The sequence below is a fragment of the Coloeus monedula genome (assembly GCF_965178545.1).
Source record: "Coloeus monedula genome assembly, chromosome: 27".
NCBI lineage: Eukaryota > Metazoa > Chordata > Aves > Passeriformes > Corvidae > Coloeus > Coloeus monedula.
In genome coordinates this window covers 3,251,011-3,265,054 of record NC_138807.1, presented here as the reverse complement: position 1 = coordinate 3,265,054, position 14,044 = coordinate 3,251,011, and the positions used below count along the sequence as shown (strand labels likewise).

General features: G+C 61.4%; 1 protein-coding gene across 1 annotated transcript; it reads right to left on the bottom strand.

Moving 5' to 3' along the window:
• Positions 1 to 7,177: 7,177 nt before the first annotated feature.
• On the bottom strand, positions 7,178 to 10,909 carry IL12RB1 (interleukin 12 receptor subunit beta 1; the record flags this gene model as incomplete). The annotated part of the gene is given in 14 exon segments (XM_082297686.1): positions 7,178 to 7,669; positions 7,770 to 7,851; positions 7,932 to 8,028; positions 8,165 to 8,308; positions 8,402 to 8,542; positions 8,627 to 8,728; positions 8,808 to 8,978; positions 9,071 to 9,293; positions 9,372 to 9,454; positions 9,538 to 9,648; positions 9,811 to 9,853; positions 10,346 to 10,497; positions 10,580 to 10,804; positions 10,807 to 10,909. Coding segments are annotated over 14 exon segments (2,169 nt in total).
• Positions 10,910 to 14,044: the final 3,135 nt, after the last annotated feature.

Genomic DNA, 14,044 nt, shown 5'->3' with positions numbered 1-14,044 from the left:
GCGCCGCTGCTGCCTCCGGCCCGGGCGCCCGTCCAGCTCCCAAAACAAGCACTGCCTTCCCCCATCCCAGCTGGGCTGAGCCCTGCGGGGTGCAGCTCACCCCAGAACCTGCCGAGGGGCACCCGCCAGGGGCTGCTCTGTTGGCACGGTTGGTGATGATAAATCTGGATTTTGGCCGAAGGGGGATGCCCCGCTCTGTCTGTGCGCTGGGGTCGGGGTTCAGGCACTGCCCAAATTCAGCATCTTTGTGCCGGTGGGGTGCTGGACTCGCAGCGCTCGCACCCTGCAGAGCAGCAGTCGGTGCTGATGGGGGCTTAGGGACACGGCAACCTGCCCAGCCCCAGGTTACAGGGTCCCTGAGCACCGCGGGGACACTTACAGTCCCCAGCAACACCAGGCCTTGCTTTGGGTTTGCTCCAACCTCCGGCCCTGCAGAAGCACCAGGGCTGAGGGCGGCATGGCTTGGCCCTGGCAGCATCTTTGGCATCTGGGACTCTGAGGTTCCCGTTCATGCGTCAGAGCTGTGCCAGGGCTCCGGGAAGCAGCCGTGCACCCCGACATGCCGGGGCGGCATCGCGGCCGCCCTCCGCCCGCTGACTCAGCCGCCTGTTTGCCGGAGCTGCTCCCGCCCACGGAAACCGCAGGCAAAGTCCCCGCATCCCTGCGCCGGGGCTTTCCCCGCCGGCTCGACAGGAATCGCAGCTTTTCTCCTGCCTGGTGCGGGCAGCGAGCCCCTCCGGGTGCGGGGGAAAACTGCAGAGAAACCGCAGGTTTCTTTATTCCAAACCAGATTTTTTTAATGCCAAAACCCGGGGTCTGGAGCAGCCGGATGGCCGTGTTGTACGTGCCACATGTCCAGTCCCCTGTAAGCATCGTGCCAGCAACATGGTGACATCACCGGGACACCCCACAAACCCCGATGGTGGCCGGTGCTGCCGGTGTTGTCTTTTCAGCAAACCACTACCTTTATTTGCTATATCAAACCCAACCCCTTGTTTTTTTTGGGTCTGACCCCTCATTTGGGGTCCCTCGCTGTTGGCGCTGCCTGGCCCCTTGCACAGTTACTCCTCGCTCCCTGCCTTCCTCGGGCAATGGAAAATTTTTATGACTTTTTGACTTTTCTCCAGTTGTTTGGGAGCGAGGAAGGGGCCGGTGCCGCGCACAAACATGTCTATGTATAAACATTGGGGACCGCGCCAGGGATGGAGCCGCCGGCACCGGACCCTCCCCATGGAGCCGGGTGTCCCCTCTCCCACCGGGACCCCAGTAAGGCGTTCCATGCCCAGTGACCCGGAGCCGTCCCCGTGGGGACGCAAATATTTTGGCTTTGTTCAAAAAAAAACAACAACACTATAAAAAAATAAAAATCCTCCCCTCCCGGATCATCCAGCGGCCGCACGTGATGTGTTGGCACACAAACAGGGAGCTTGGGGACAGCCGGGGACGGGGCACGGCTCCCACGCCACGCGCGGGGACGGGCTGGACTCTGCGGGTGACACGGCCGTGCCCTGTGCCGGGGATGTGGCGCGATGGGACTTTGCTCCCAGCGCCGCTCCACGCCCCGGCCGGGTTTGCCGTCACTCCCAGGCGCCGCTTCACAGATCGCAGAGAAGTCCCCGTCCAGCCCCGGGTGGGTGTGCGGTCCCCACCACGTCCAGGGGGATGTGGCACGGTGACATCGCACGCCCTGAGCCCCGCAGACAAAACCTTGTTGGTGTGGCATTCGGCTCAGGGAGGAGCGAGTGGCACCGCAGTCACTGGTGAGCCGCTCTGGGGGTCACTGGGGACCCAGCTGAGAGGCGAGGAGTGCGGGGCTGTCACCCTCACTGCTCCCTGTCACCTCAGCCCTGCTCCAGGGCAGGAGTGATGGGGCAGCCCTGTCAAACCCTACGGTTCTGATCCCTCCTCCCACGCCCCAACCGCAAAGTCTTCAGAAACCTGGTTGTGCTGCTTTTTTTCCCCCCCCTATCACCCTGCAAGAAGCAGCAAATTTGAGCTGATTTCAACAACAACAAAAAACCCCAGACCGAGCTCAGTTTGGGGAGAGGTTGGTCCAAGCCAGCTCGCAGGGATGCCCACACATCACCAGGAGCCTGCAATGAACCCCCTCCCCATTTCCCAACCTCATTAGCAAGCCTGAACGCGGTTATATTTAAATGCAAGGGGTTATGTGGAGCAGGGAGAGGGATTTTCCTGCTGAGCAGCTGTGTAAATGCCACCGCATCCCGGCCCAGCGATGGAGGCAGCGATAGCCCGGGGGTCCCGGCTGGTTGGAGGTGGCTGCGCCGGGCAGTGCCGGTGGGGAGGGCGGCGGTGGCGCTGCCGGACGGTCCCGGAGGGGCTCGAGCCGGTTCCCTCCGCTTTCCCGGCGGTTTTGGCGTGTGAAAAAATGAGGGAGAGTCAATCTGCCTGCAAAGAGCCGGTAAACACCCTGGGAGCGGATCTGGGAGAAGGGGGGTTGTTCTTGGCCCGTATTTATCGCTGCAAAGCCGGCCTGGCGGCTTGCTCTGGGATGAGACAGATGGGGGGGCTGCTGCAAAAAGGCGATTTTTGGGGGGCTCTCTGGTTATCAAGTTGTCCTTAGCTCAACTCTGGCCGCCTGCTTGAGCAAAATATGTTTATGCTGCAAAACCTCCGGCCGGCTCCGCTGCCAAGGGGGCAGGGAACGCGTGTGCCGATAAGGACTCAGCGTCCTCCCCTTCCTGATCACCCGATACCCAGGCACGGAGGCGGCCGCCCGCCTCCCGACACCCTCAGTTTATGATTTCTTTTGCTATTATTATAAAGTTTCCGTTGAAATAAAAACCAAAGCAAGAAAAAAAAACCCCAAACAAACAACAACAACAAAAAAAAACCCCAAAAAAACAAAAACCAAAAAACCAAAAAAAAAACCCCAAACCACCCCATAATTCAATAGCTGTGGCTTTGCAGCTGCCAAAGCCTGGAAAGCTCCGGCCGTGCCAGCGGCTGAGCTGCCCCTGGGGCTGCCGGCCCTGAGCGCAGCCATCCGAGAACATTCAAACTGCAGGGAGGAAAATGCCTCCTACCACGGCCCGGCCGTTCCGGGCAGGGAGAAGATGGGTTTTCAACCATTTCTCCCGGCTGACATGCTGGGGCTCGCAGCGCCCCGGCGGGGTTTTGCAGTGATCTGAGCATCCAGTGCCACCCCGAGGGCTGCTCCGAGCCCCTCCTGGTAGGGAAAAAATAGGAAATATTCACTTTCGCTGCTGCTTCAAGTCCTTTTCCGTGGCTGGGTTTGGAAATAGCCCTGGCCCGGGTGAGGCTGTTGCAGCTGACGTGAGCAGGAAAGAGCCGGGGCGGCCTCGGGGCCTGTTTGAGAAGCAGAACCGAGTTGTTGTTGTTGTTGTGACACCGAATGGTTGCAAAACGCCGGCGCTGAAACACCCGTGACTTTCAAAACAAGCTGAGCCCAGCTGTGGCCGGCGGCTCTCTGTCCACGTGTCCATCTGTCCATCTGTGGGCCCTGCAGCCCCTTCCCCGCTGGGATGCCTGTACCAGCAATGCTTGGGGGTTTTTTTTGGGGGGGGGGGGGGAGAGAAGAATGCCAGAAGCTTTTTTTAGGGAGGAAAAGCCCCAGTTCCCCAGCTGCAGGGGTTTCCTACCACAGGAATCACCAGGTATCCTGCCCACGGGGGCTTTGCAGTGCTTGGGGGGGTGGATGAGATGAGCTGTCTGCAGCCCTTGAATTCTGCTTAAAATATAATAATAAAAAAAAAATCCCAGGGATCAGTTTGTTTGCCTAGGGATTAAGTCACCCAATCTGCCTGGCAGCGGGTGGCATTGAGGAGGTGGTGGCAGCAATGGCTTTTTGCCCAGCAAATAATCCTGCTCCTGGCCACGGCTGGTGGTCGGGCTGGGCTCAAACTTCCTGCTGGCATCAGCTCTTCTCTGGGATGGGGTTTAGGGAGCAGGAAATGGTGCTGGGTGCGGGGAAAGGGTTGGGTGAGGGATGTACAGATGAGGGAACGGGCTGGGAAAGGGATGGATGAATGAGGGAGGGGATTGCAGAGTTGTGACCTTCTCCTCTGCCCGTGTTAAAGCCAGGCTGTGGCTCTGCAGGGCTGTTTCCCCGAGGCCGGGAAGCAGGTTAGACTTCTCAATCTGGGAGCAAAACACCTTAATCTGGTGTGAAAATATCAGTCTGGACCTGCAGGGATGGACTTTTCCTTCTGCAGGGGCTCGGACCCCCCAAGAGCTGATACTGATGGGGCCATAGCCTCTATTTTATGTTTTATCTCTGAGCTCACATCCCCAAAATCAAGAAGAAATGGCTTCAAGTCGCACCAGGGGAGGTTTAGGTTGGATATCAGGAAAAATTTCTTCATGGAAATGGTTGTCAAGCACTGGCACAGGCTGCCCTGGGCAGTGGTGGAGTCGCCAGCCCTGGAGGGATGCAAACACTGTGTGGCTGTGGCACTTGGGGACATGGGTTAGCGGTGGGCTTGGCAGTGCTGGATTAGTGGTTGGGCTCGATGATCTTAGAGAGCTTTTCCAACCTTAATGATTCTGTCAAATCAGGGAGCCAAGAGCAAATCCCCAGGCTGCCGGCACCTCCCTGCAGCTCCTTCTGGCTGCCCCACCTGCTTCCTTGGGATGCAGTGCTGATTTTCCACTCCACAAGAGCAAGCGGAGCCAGGTCAATCCATGTGCACATCCCCAGTGCCATTTGCTTTTGGGGACACAGCACTGGGACCCTGTGAGAATAGGGAGAGTAGGGGTTTTTCCCTTGAGGGCAGGGGTGCTCCACACTTGTGCCAGCAAATGGTATTGTCACCGGTGGTGTGTGGGCAGTGCTGGCACCACTGGGTGTGAACAGGGGACCCCATGGGGTGACTTTGGGATCATAATGGCACTGGGCTGACCTTTATCTTCCCTGCTGGGAGGGATTTTGGCTGCTTATCCCAGAGCTGTCCTGGAAGGAGTCCCCTGCTGGGTGTAATGAGTTGTCCCTCAGGCTGTGGGTGGCAGTGGCTCTTGCCAGGCATAACCAATGCCCTGTGGCACATCTGGGTGCTGTGCTGGGACAGAGGAGTAGGGAAGGTCACATCCTGGCTGCAAAAGCTGGCCTAGCGGCTGTCCTTGGGTCACCAAGCTCAGCGTGGCGCCTGGGGACACATTTGGGAACCAGTCCTGTGAAATTTAAGCTAATTAGCAAGCCCTGAGTTGCTCACTCACACTAATTGGCAAGCCTGGCTTGATTAATTTTCCCCAGCATGTCCATGGGCTTCACATGGCGCAGTGTTCCTGGCAGAGCACTGGCCAACTTGGGACAGGTGTGGGGAAAAATGCACGGGGCCATTGGTGGGGACAGAGCCATCGGTGGCGACAAGGCCATCCCTGAAGGCGTCAGGGGGGATGTGAGTGGCACCATGGGTGGGATGGATCCCTGGGGAGTGACCCCGTGGGGGCAGTGAGGGGGGGGTCTCATGTCCCCTGCCTGCCCAGGGTGTTTTTAATGCAGCGGCCAGGCCTGGCTGTCCTGCTGTGAACTCATTCCATGGGCTGGAATGATTAACTGGCATCAGCGCTGGCCCCGAGCCGGACCATGTGTTTACTGCTGCTACCCAACCGTGCTGAGCTGTGACCCTCAGAGCTTTCCCTCATCGCTCTGACCCCAAAAACCAGCTGTAAACAGGGGCTGGGGCTGAAACCCGAGTGTGCCTCCACGCCCGTAACCAGATACTTCCTCCACGTGTGCCTGGTGTGCTCTGAAGTGAGCCTGGCATCGCCCAAAACCCAACAAATTCCGTAAGTTTGATCGCTGCGCTGGGCTTCTGCGTGTCAGGATGCCAGATATTCCCCCTCCAGCCGATCCCCAGGGATTTGGGGGGCTGGAGGAGCAAAGCTGCCGGACACAGGGGCCTGACACACACTCCCGACGCACACTCCTGTCACATGCAGGGAGGCAGCGATGGATTTGCTCTGCCAAGAGGTTGGGAATCGCCGTGGGGACGTGGGGCTGGTGCCACCTCGTGGCTCCACCAGCAGCTGAGCCGGGCTGGACGCGCGGTGCCGGACGGTGGCGGGACGGCACCGGTGATGGGGGACCTGCACGAACGCAGCTGGGTGAGACCCCCAGCCTGGTGTCTGGGAGCGACACCACGGCAGCCACCTCATCCCTGGAGCGCTGGGAATGGCCATAAATCCCACCGCAGCCGTCACTGGCCGGGGTCTGGGTGAAGGTGCCGCCCTGGAGCGCTGTCTCCGCTCGGCATCGCCGCGGTTTCCGCCCGCGGGTGCCGCTGCTGCGAGCGCAGTTTGAGCGAAATACTTCGCAAAACGCGAGTGGAGCCAAGAGCAGCAGCGAGGAGGCCGAGTGTAAATGGCTGAGACATCGCGGCTGTGCACCTGGATTTCCCCGTGTTGCTAACCTCACGCAGCTTTTTGGTTTTTAAGATTCTTTTTTGCCCTCTCAGCAAATAAACACCGCCGCGCCAGGCAGAGAAAACCACAAATTGCTTTTCATCTCTAATTCTGTCCCAGATAAGGCCCGAGGCGGCGGCGTGGCCCCACGGGAAGGGGCTGGGGGGGCCCTCATGGATCACCCCCGGGCCGGCTGCCTGGCTGCGTCCTCCACAGCGCCGTGGATTGAACCTCGGCTCTAAATCCTTGCTGTAATCTGCCCGGGTCAGGCGAGGAAAAACCATCTCAGCCCTGCTGCTTTGTGCAGTTGTTTTAATTTTTTTAATGTTTGTGTTTATTTTTAAAATCTGGTTGTTCTTTTTTTTCCTTTCTTTCTTTTTGAATTTTTTTTTTTTTTTTTTTTTTTGCAGGTGTTTGGTGCTGGGGCTTTTTGTGTCCCCGCCAGGATATTTGTTCCAGGGGTAGCAGCCGGCTGGGATGAAGCTCTGCCTCTCTTCCCAATCCAGGCATGGAAATACCCTCGGTCCTGGCCAGACTCTGCAGCCGCCTTCGCTCGGGTTTTATCGCCGGTGAAAGGTTGAGGCTGGGAATTGCGTGGCCAAAACCTGTCCCGGCGCAATGCTGCACCCAGAGGGGTCGCCTTCCGTGCCCTGGAAACCAGAAACCCCCCTGAAAGTGCCGGTGTGACCGTGAAGCCACGGGCTGGGCACTCAGCATGGCACACAGACACTCCGCATTCCATGGGACACCCCCGTCCCCCTCCTGCCGTCCATCCCCGCTGCTCCAGCCTTGGTCATGGCTGCGGCACCGACTTCTCCGGCGAGGGATCCCATCTTTCCTCATCCCTGATGATGATGGGTTTGTCAGAGATGAGCAGGGCAATGGGGATCAGAGGCTGGTGCAGCCCCTGCCTTCCCTCCTCTTCCTCCTCCTCCTTCTCCTCTTCCTCCTCCTCCTCCTCTTCCTCCTCCTCCTCCTCCTCCTCCTCCTCCTCTCCGGGTTGGTGCCCGCTGCAGCTGGCGCTGCCAGAGAGTGGAGATCCCACCAGGCTCAGCATCTCCTGCCTGCGGTAGGCGAAGGGCAGCTCCCCCCCATAGCCCGGGGGGGACACCACCGCTGCCGCCGGCTTTTCCAGCGCGGGGCCGGGCTGCGACACGTCGGGGTGTGGCACCGCAGTCTGTGTGCCCGTGTCAGCCGTCTCCTCGCTGGGATCCGGCTCCGCCAGCAGCAGCTCGGCTGGGTTAAACCTCTCCGAGAGCTCCAGGAGGCCTGTCCGGGGCTGGCCCTAAGGGTTGGGTGGGTTTGGGGTGGAACGTCCCGTGCCAGGGCTGCGCATGGGCGTTTGGGGCTGTGGGATCAGGCCCCTCCTGCACCTTACACCTCACCTGGCTCATCTCGCCGGCAGAGAACTGGATGGCTTTGGTGCCCACGGGCTTGGGAAGGGGTGGGAAGAGGAGGCGGCTAGCCCTGGGAAGGGAGTGGTTGGTGAGGGGGTGGGCAGTGATGGGGTGGCCTGAGCGGCTTTGGGGACGAGGGTGCTCTGTCACCACCTTTTGCTCAGGTAGTAGATGCCAGCTGCGACGGGGAGACCAAGTGAGATGCCCAGGTACTTCAGGTTGCCTCTCCACGCTGCTCCCTGGGGACCTGAGGATGGACATGGCTGGGTGGTGGCGTTCCTGCCCCCAACAGGGACACAGGAGACGTTTTGGGGTGAGGGCGAGCACACAGTGGAGAGAGCACCCCATGGGGAGTGGGGAGGGCGCGGGGTCTCAGCCGTTACCCAGCGCCTTGGTCTGGAAATGCCACCAAGCTCTGCAGGTCCCCTCGCTGTCCTCTGTCACCTCCCAGACACCCACCCTGTGGGCTGTGCCAGGCTGGAGGTTTTGGAGGGTGTAGTTTGATGCCTTGGCATCCACTTCGCTGTCTGGGCAAACAAAACCGAGTGTGGGGCAGGCCGGCAGCTGCCTGCGGGCAGCACCCTCCTCCTGCCCCACGGGGATCGGGGTGTCCCACTCACAGGTCACGTTGTCCCCCTCGGCCGCGTGGCAGATGCGGTACTTGGCCAGCGCGCCGGGACAGGCGGCTCGTGGGGACGGTTTCCACTGGAGGACAACGGCGGCGTCTGCGGCGCTGATGTTGATGGGCACGGCCAGCGAGTCTGTGCGCAAAAAACCGGGGGATTATTTCAGGAACGCCCCTTCTGGAGTGAAACCAGGTGCGGATGCACAGCTCCCACGCGCACCGTTGCTGGCGTAGTGGTGCCACAGGGCGAAGGTGGCCCAGCCCCGCTTCTCGTCCCAGCCGTGCACGGCGAGGCGGTGACAGCCCGGCACTGCCAGCGATCCTGAGGAGGAACCGGGGGTGCTGGTTAGACCCTCTGACCCCGGGTGGGGGAACAGCGGGGGGCTTGGGGCGCTCCCTGCCTCTCTCCACGTGGATGCTGTTGGCAGGGAATTCCTGCCGGATGCAGACGCCCTGTTTCGGGGGCTCTGGCGGTGTCTGCTGCTCGAAGCAGAAGGCGCTGCCAGCGACCGGAGCTTCCCACTGCACAGTGACGGTGCTGCCGGCCACGCTGATCTCCTTGAAGCTGAGATCTGGGAGGAAACGGGGGATATTCAGGGTAGCCGGAAAAAACAACGCCCTGAGGGCTGCCAGGGGAGCTCGGCATTCCTAGAGGGGCAGGTACCTGCGCGCTGCTCTGCCGGCACACGGAGCTGCTGCGCTGGCCCCGGCCCCGCGGTGTTGACCGCGGTCAGCAGGATTTCATATTCAGCCCCGGAGAGGGTGAGGTTGTGCTCTGTCACCTCCCAGCCCAGCACAGTGTCCTTCTCATCTGACTCTGCACAGCCACAAGCCAACATGCGGACGTCCAGCTTGTAGGTGACATTCCTTTGCTCCTTGAGGACTGGCTGGGGAGGAAAAGGGGGTGACTCGGGGCATGAAATGGTGGCGGACACCCGGGAGGGCCCCCAGGGACGCCACTGTACCTGCCAGCTCAGCCTCAGCACCCGCTGCCCATCTCTCCCCAGTTTGCCCAGTTGATGGCTCAGCACTGGGCTTGCCAGGATTTCTGCAGGAGGAGCAAACCTGACTGAGCTATCAATGTTTTTGAGAGCTGTTGGGATCTCACCAGGCTCCTCTCCTGTTCCTCACCCTCGGGAACAGAGATGTTGCTGCTCCAGTCACTCCAGTAGCTGCTCCAGTGGTGAGGCTTGTGCCGGAGCTGGACCACGAAGGTGCCGTTTACCCCCAGGGCACATGTCACTAGAGAGGGGTGGCAGGGTCAGGTGGGGGTGACCCCTCTTTTCCCCAGCTTTTGGCCATCATGGGGTGCTGGGCAGGGAGCGCAGGGCAGAGCACCCCACCAGGATATGGGAGCACCCCTGGGAGATGCTTGTCCCCAACACTCCCACACGATAAACCAACCTGAGTCATCTTCACCTGTCACCGTCACAGTCTCACATGTCACCTGCAGAGACAACCGGGGATGGAGGCACCCACCCAGTAAAACCAGTATTTTACTGGGACAGCAGTGCTGCCCTGTGATCCCCAAATATCCTAGGGGCTGGGAGAACCAAAAGGAATGGAAAGGACATGGTGGCCAGGGGGCCCCCTCAATGCTGGGACCCTCCTGGCAGCAATTGAAAGGGGTGGGGGGGTCCCCAGCTCTGAGAGCTCTTCTGGGGACAAGCATCCGGATTTGATCCGTTGTCGTCATTAGTATAATCTGGGGTTTTGTCTGTGTAATCCCTGAGAATCATGGCCTGATCCTGTTATGGGCAGCAGCAGGATCCCATGGCCAGAGGACAAGGCAGAGTTGATAACGCAGAGAAACAGATGGGACACAGCTGGGTTTGGGGGGGGGACAGTGACATCACTGGGCCCCCACACTCCCTGGGCTGTCGTGATGCTCCTGACTGTCCTGTCAGTTGCTGCCAGCTCCAGCAAACAGCACTTTTACCTGTGTCCAGCTGCTGTCTCCCACCCTCCAGAAGCGAGCCTCCCGCTGTGGCGGCTGCTCCATGCCGTGGCACTGTGGCTGTGGCACCCGCACCCTCAGCTGGCCACCAGTCTTGGAGAAGGACATTCCACTAGGAAGTGGATCCAGTTTGACTGGAAAGATGAGGCGGTTTTGGGTGGTCTGGCTGTTCCTAGTGCTGGTGCTGGCTGCCAGCCAGGTCCCGGGGGCACTCACCAGCCTTGTCGAGGTAAAGGGTGTGGTTGGGGGTCCTGTGGACCTGGTCCCCCCAGCGTGCCTCCACCCAGGCCGTGGTGTTCTCGAAGATGTACACTTCACGATGCGGGGGGCTATAGCTGGTCGCCGTGCCCACCTTAAGGTGGCGGCACAGGTTTTGTTTCTCAAAGCTGGGGAGGGAGCGGGCACAAGGTGGGATTTGGGACACATCCCCTGGGTTCCCTCTCCCCGCCGCGCTGCCCAACTCACCAGAAGTTCAGGGTGTAGAAGGTGCTGCCGGCGGGACCGAGGGGTGGCCAGGAGCAGCGGAAAAGCTTGGGGGTGTTGCATTTCTTCCAGCAGGAGACTCCGTGGGCTGCGACGGTGTCTGCGGGACAGGGCAGTGGCTGGAGGCTCCCGCATGCCAAACTCATCCCGTGCATGGAGGGAGCAGTGGTGTGGCTGCTGCCTGCTTGCCCTGTTGCTCAAATGGGGAATCAGAGCAGCTGCACCCCAGCTGGCGCGACTTGGGTGGCGACTCTCACCCCAAACCCCCTGTGTTCCCCCTCCCCAGTGAGGCAGCGCTGGCTGGTGCCACTCGCCCCAACTCCTGCCCGCTGCCAGAGGGGATTCACCGTCTTTACTCCGTCCCTGTGGTTTTGGGTGAGTATCTCCATCTCTCTCCGGGAGCTCCCCAGGTCTTATCGTCCCCGAATCATTCATTGAAAGTCTTCTGAAGTTATCTCTCATCTCGCAGCACCGCAGGAGCACTTACCGCCCTGCGCCAGCGCCGCCAGCGCTGCCAGCAGCCACCCCAGCATCGCCCACCCGGGATGTCCCACACCGGATCCGGGGCTCCGCTGCCCTTCCTTGCTCCCAATCCCCCGGCACCCCACGGGTCCCCCCTCGGGCGTGGCGGCGGTCCCTGTGCTCAGCTCGGCTTCCCGCGCTTGGATTTCCTCTTCTGCTCAGAGTGTGCCGTTCCCACGCAGGGCAGAGCCCCAGACGTGAGTGCGTGCCCCGCTTTTACCAAAAGCAAAAGAGAAAGCAACCAAAAGATCCCCCTTTTTTTGCCGGCACGGCTGCCGGGATGAGGCCACCCCTGCCCCGCGGCTGCACCGCATGTCCCGGCCGCGCCACGTGCTCCGACACAGCGAGAAGCGCAAAGTAAGCGAAAGATGAGTCTTGGGGTTTTTGGTTGTGTTTTTTTTCTATGCACACAGCGCGTTTCTGGACCTCTGCCCGTAACTGGGTGCACCTCCAGAGGCTGCTCCGAGGTTGGGGTTCTCTGGGTATTTTTTTTTGGGGGGGGGGGTGTCTGTTATGCTTGTCCCCAGAGCCACTCATTCCTTGCGCCGCGAGAACAAAGCCCCAGTGAGGCGGGAGAGCGCGGTGGCACCGGGACGCCAGAGCCGTGTGACGGGGCGGGTGACCCGGGACGGTGGAGCCGGGTGGCACCGGAGGCCGTGCACAGAGTGCCCTTGTTCCCGCAGAAAGCGGCCCCTTGTGCGGCCCCTCCTCGGGGCCGGAGGGCGGCTGTGGCGGGAGTGTCCCTGTGCTGGGACAGCGTGGGCACGGCTGGGCTGGGGGCACAGAGGGTCCTCTGGCGCCTCCTGACTCCCCTGTTTGTCCTCCCTGTGTGTCCCCTCTCCTGCCCGCCGGGGTGGGGGTACACACCAAGCCATGCTGTGCCAAACTGAGCCGTGCTGGGCTTTGCTGTGCCACGACAGACTGGGCTGGATTGGACTGGACTGGACTGGACTGGGCCGGACTGGGCTGTGCCATGCTGAACCAGGCCATGCTGCGTCCCGCCAGGCTATGCCTTGCTGGACCATGCTGTGCCAGACTGGGCTGTGCCGTGCCATGCTGGACTGTACCGGGCAGTGCTGCCCCAGGCCATAAGCAGCTCTGTGATGTGCTGTGCCAACCAGGACAGACCTGGACTAGACCACGCCAAGCTCCCACTCCATGCCCTGCTGTGCCACCCCCAGGCATTGCCATGTGGGGCTGTACCATGCCAGGCAGACTGTGCCAGCTCCAGGCCATCCTGTGTGTGCCAGAGCTGTTACACTGGGCTGTGTCAAGCCAGAAAGGCTGTGCCAGGCCTGGGCTGTCCCATGCTGTGCTGTGCAGGCCCTGTGCCATGCTGTGCCGTGTTATGCTGTGCCATGACGTGGCAGACTCTGCAGTGCTGGGATGTGCTGAGCCAGGCAGACTGTACCAGCCCTTTGCCAGCCCTAGGATGTGCTATACTGTGCTATGCCATGCCAGAATGTGACATACTGGGCTGCACTGAACCAGGCAGACTGTGCCAAGCCCAGAATGTTCTGTGCCCTGTCAGCCCCACACCCTGCCATGCCACACCAGTCCTGTCCCATACCAGCCCCATGCCGTATGCTGTGCCAGCCCCATGTTGTGCCAGCCCTATGCCATTTCAGCCCCATGCCATGCCAGCCTCATGCTGTTCCAATGCTGTGCTGTGTCATTCCAGCCCTGTGCCATGTGGGTCTCATGCCATGCTGTGCCATCACCAGGCCATGCCAGCTCCACGCTGTGTCATGCCTTCATGCTGTGCCGTGCAAACCACACGCCATGATGTGTCAGCCCCATGCCATGCTAGACTCATGCCAAGCTGTGCCAGCCCCATGCCATGCCATGCCGTTTCTGTGCCATGCCAGCCCCATGCTGTGTTGTGCCAGCCCTGTGCCGTGCCAGCCCCATGCTGTGCCGTGCTGTGCCGTACCAGCCCCATGCTATGCCAGCCCTAGGCTGTGCCAGCCCCATGCTGTGCCATGCTGTGCCGTGCCAGCCCCATGCTGTGCCAGCCCCATGCCATGCCATGCCATTTCTGTGCTGTGCCAGCCCCGTGCCGTGCCAGCCCCATGCTGTGCTGTGCTGTACTGTTCCAGCACTGTGCCATGTGGGTCCCATGCTATGCCGTGCCAGCCCCATGCTATGCCAGCTCCATGCCATGCCATGCCATGCCATTTCTGTGCTATGCCAGCCCCGTGCCATGACAGCCCCATGCTGTGTTGTGCCAGCCCTGTGCCATGCCAGCCCCATGCCATGTCAGCCCCGTGCCGTGCCGTGCCGTGCCAGCCCCATGCTCTGCCAGCCCCATGCCGTGCCAGCCCCGTGCTCTGCCAGCCCCATGCCGTGCCGTGCCGTGCCGTGCCGTGCCGTGCCGTGCCAGCCCCGGGCTCGGTGCTGATGCGTGTCCGGTGACGCGGCAGGGCCGCTGGGCGGCGCCCCGGGCGCACCGGCGGGGCGGACCGGGCGCACCGGGCGGAGCGGGCGCAGAGGGAGGCGGCGGCGGCGCGGCGGGATGGACGAGCCCAGCATCCTGCGGCGCCGGGGCCTCCAGGTGAGCACCGGGCACGGGCAGCGGGCACCGGCACCGCAGCCAGGCGTGGCGGGGGCGGAAGGGAGCGCGGGGAGCCCGCTCCCGGTGAGCCCGGGCTGGGGGTGCTCGGGGTGCGGGTCCGC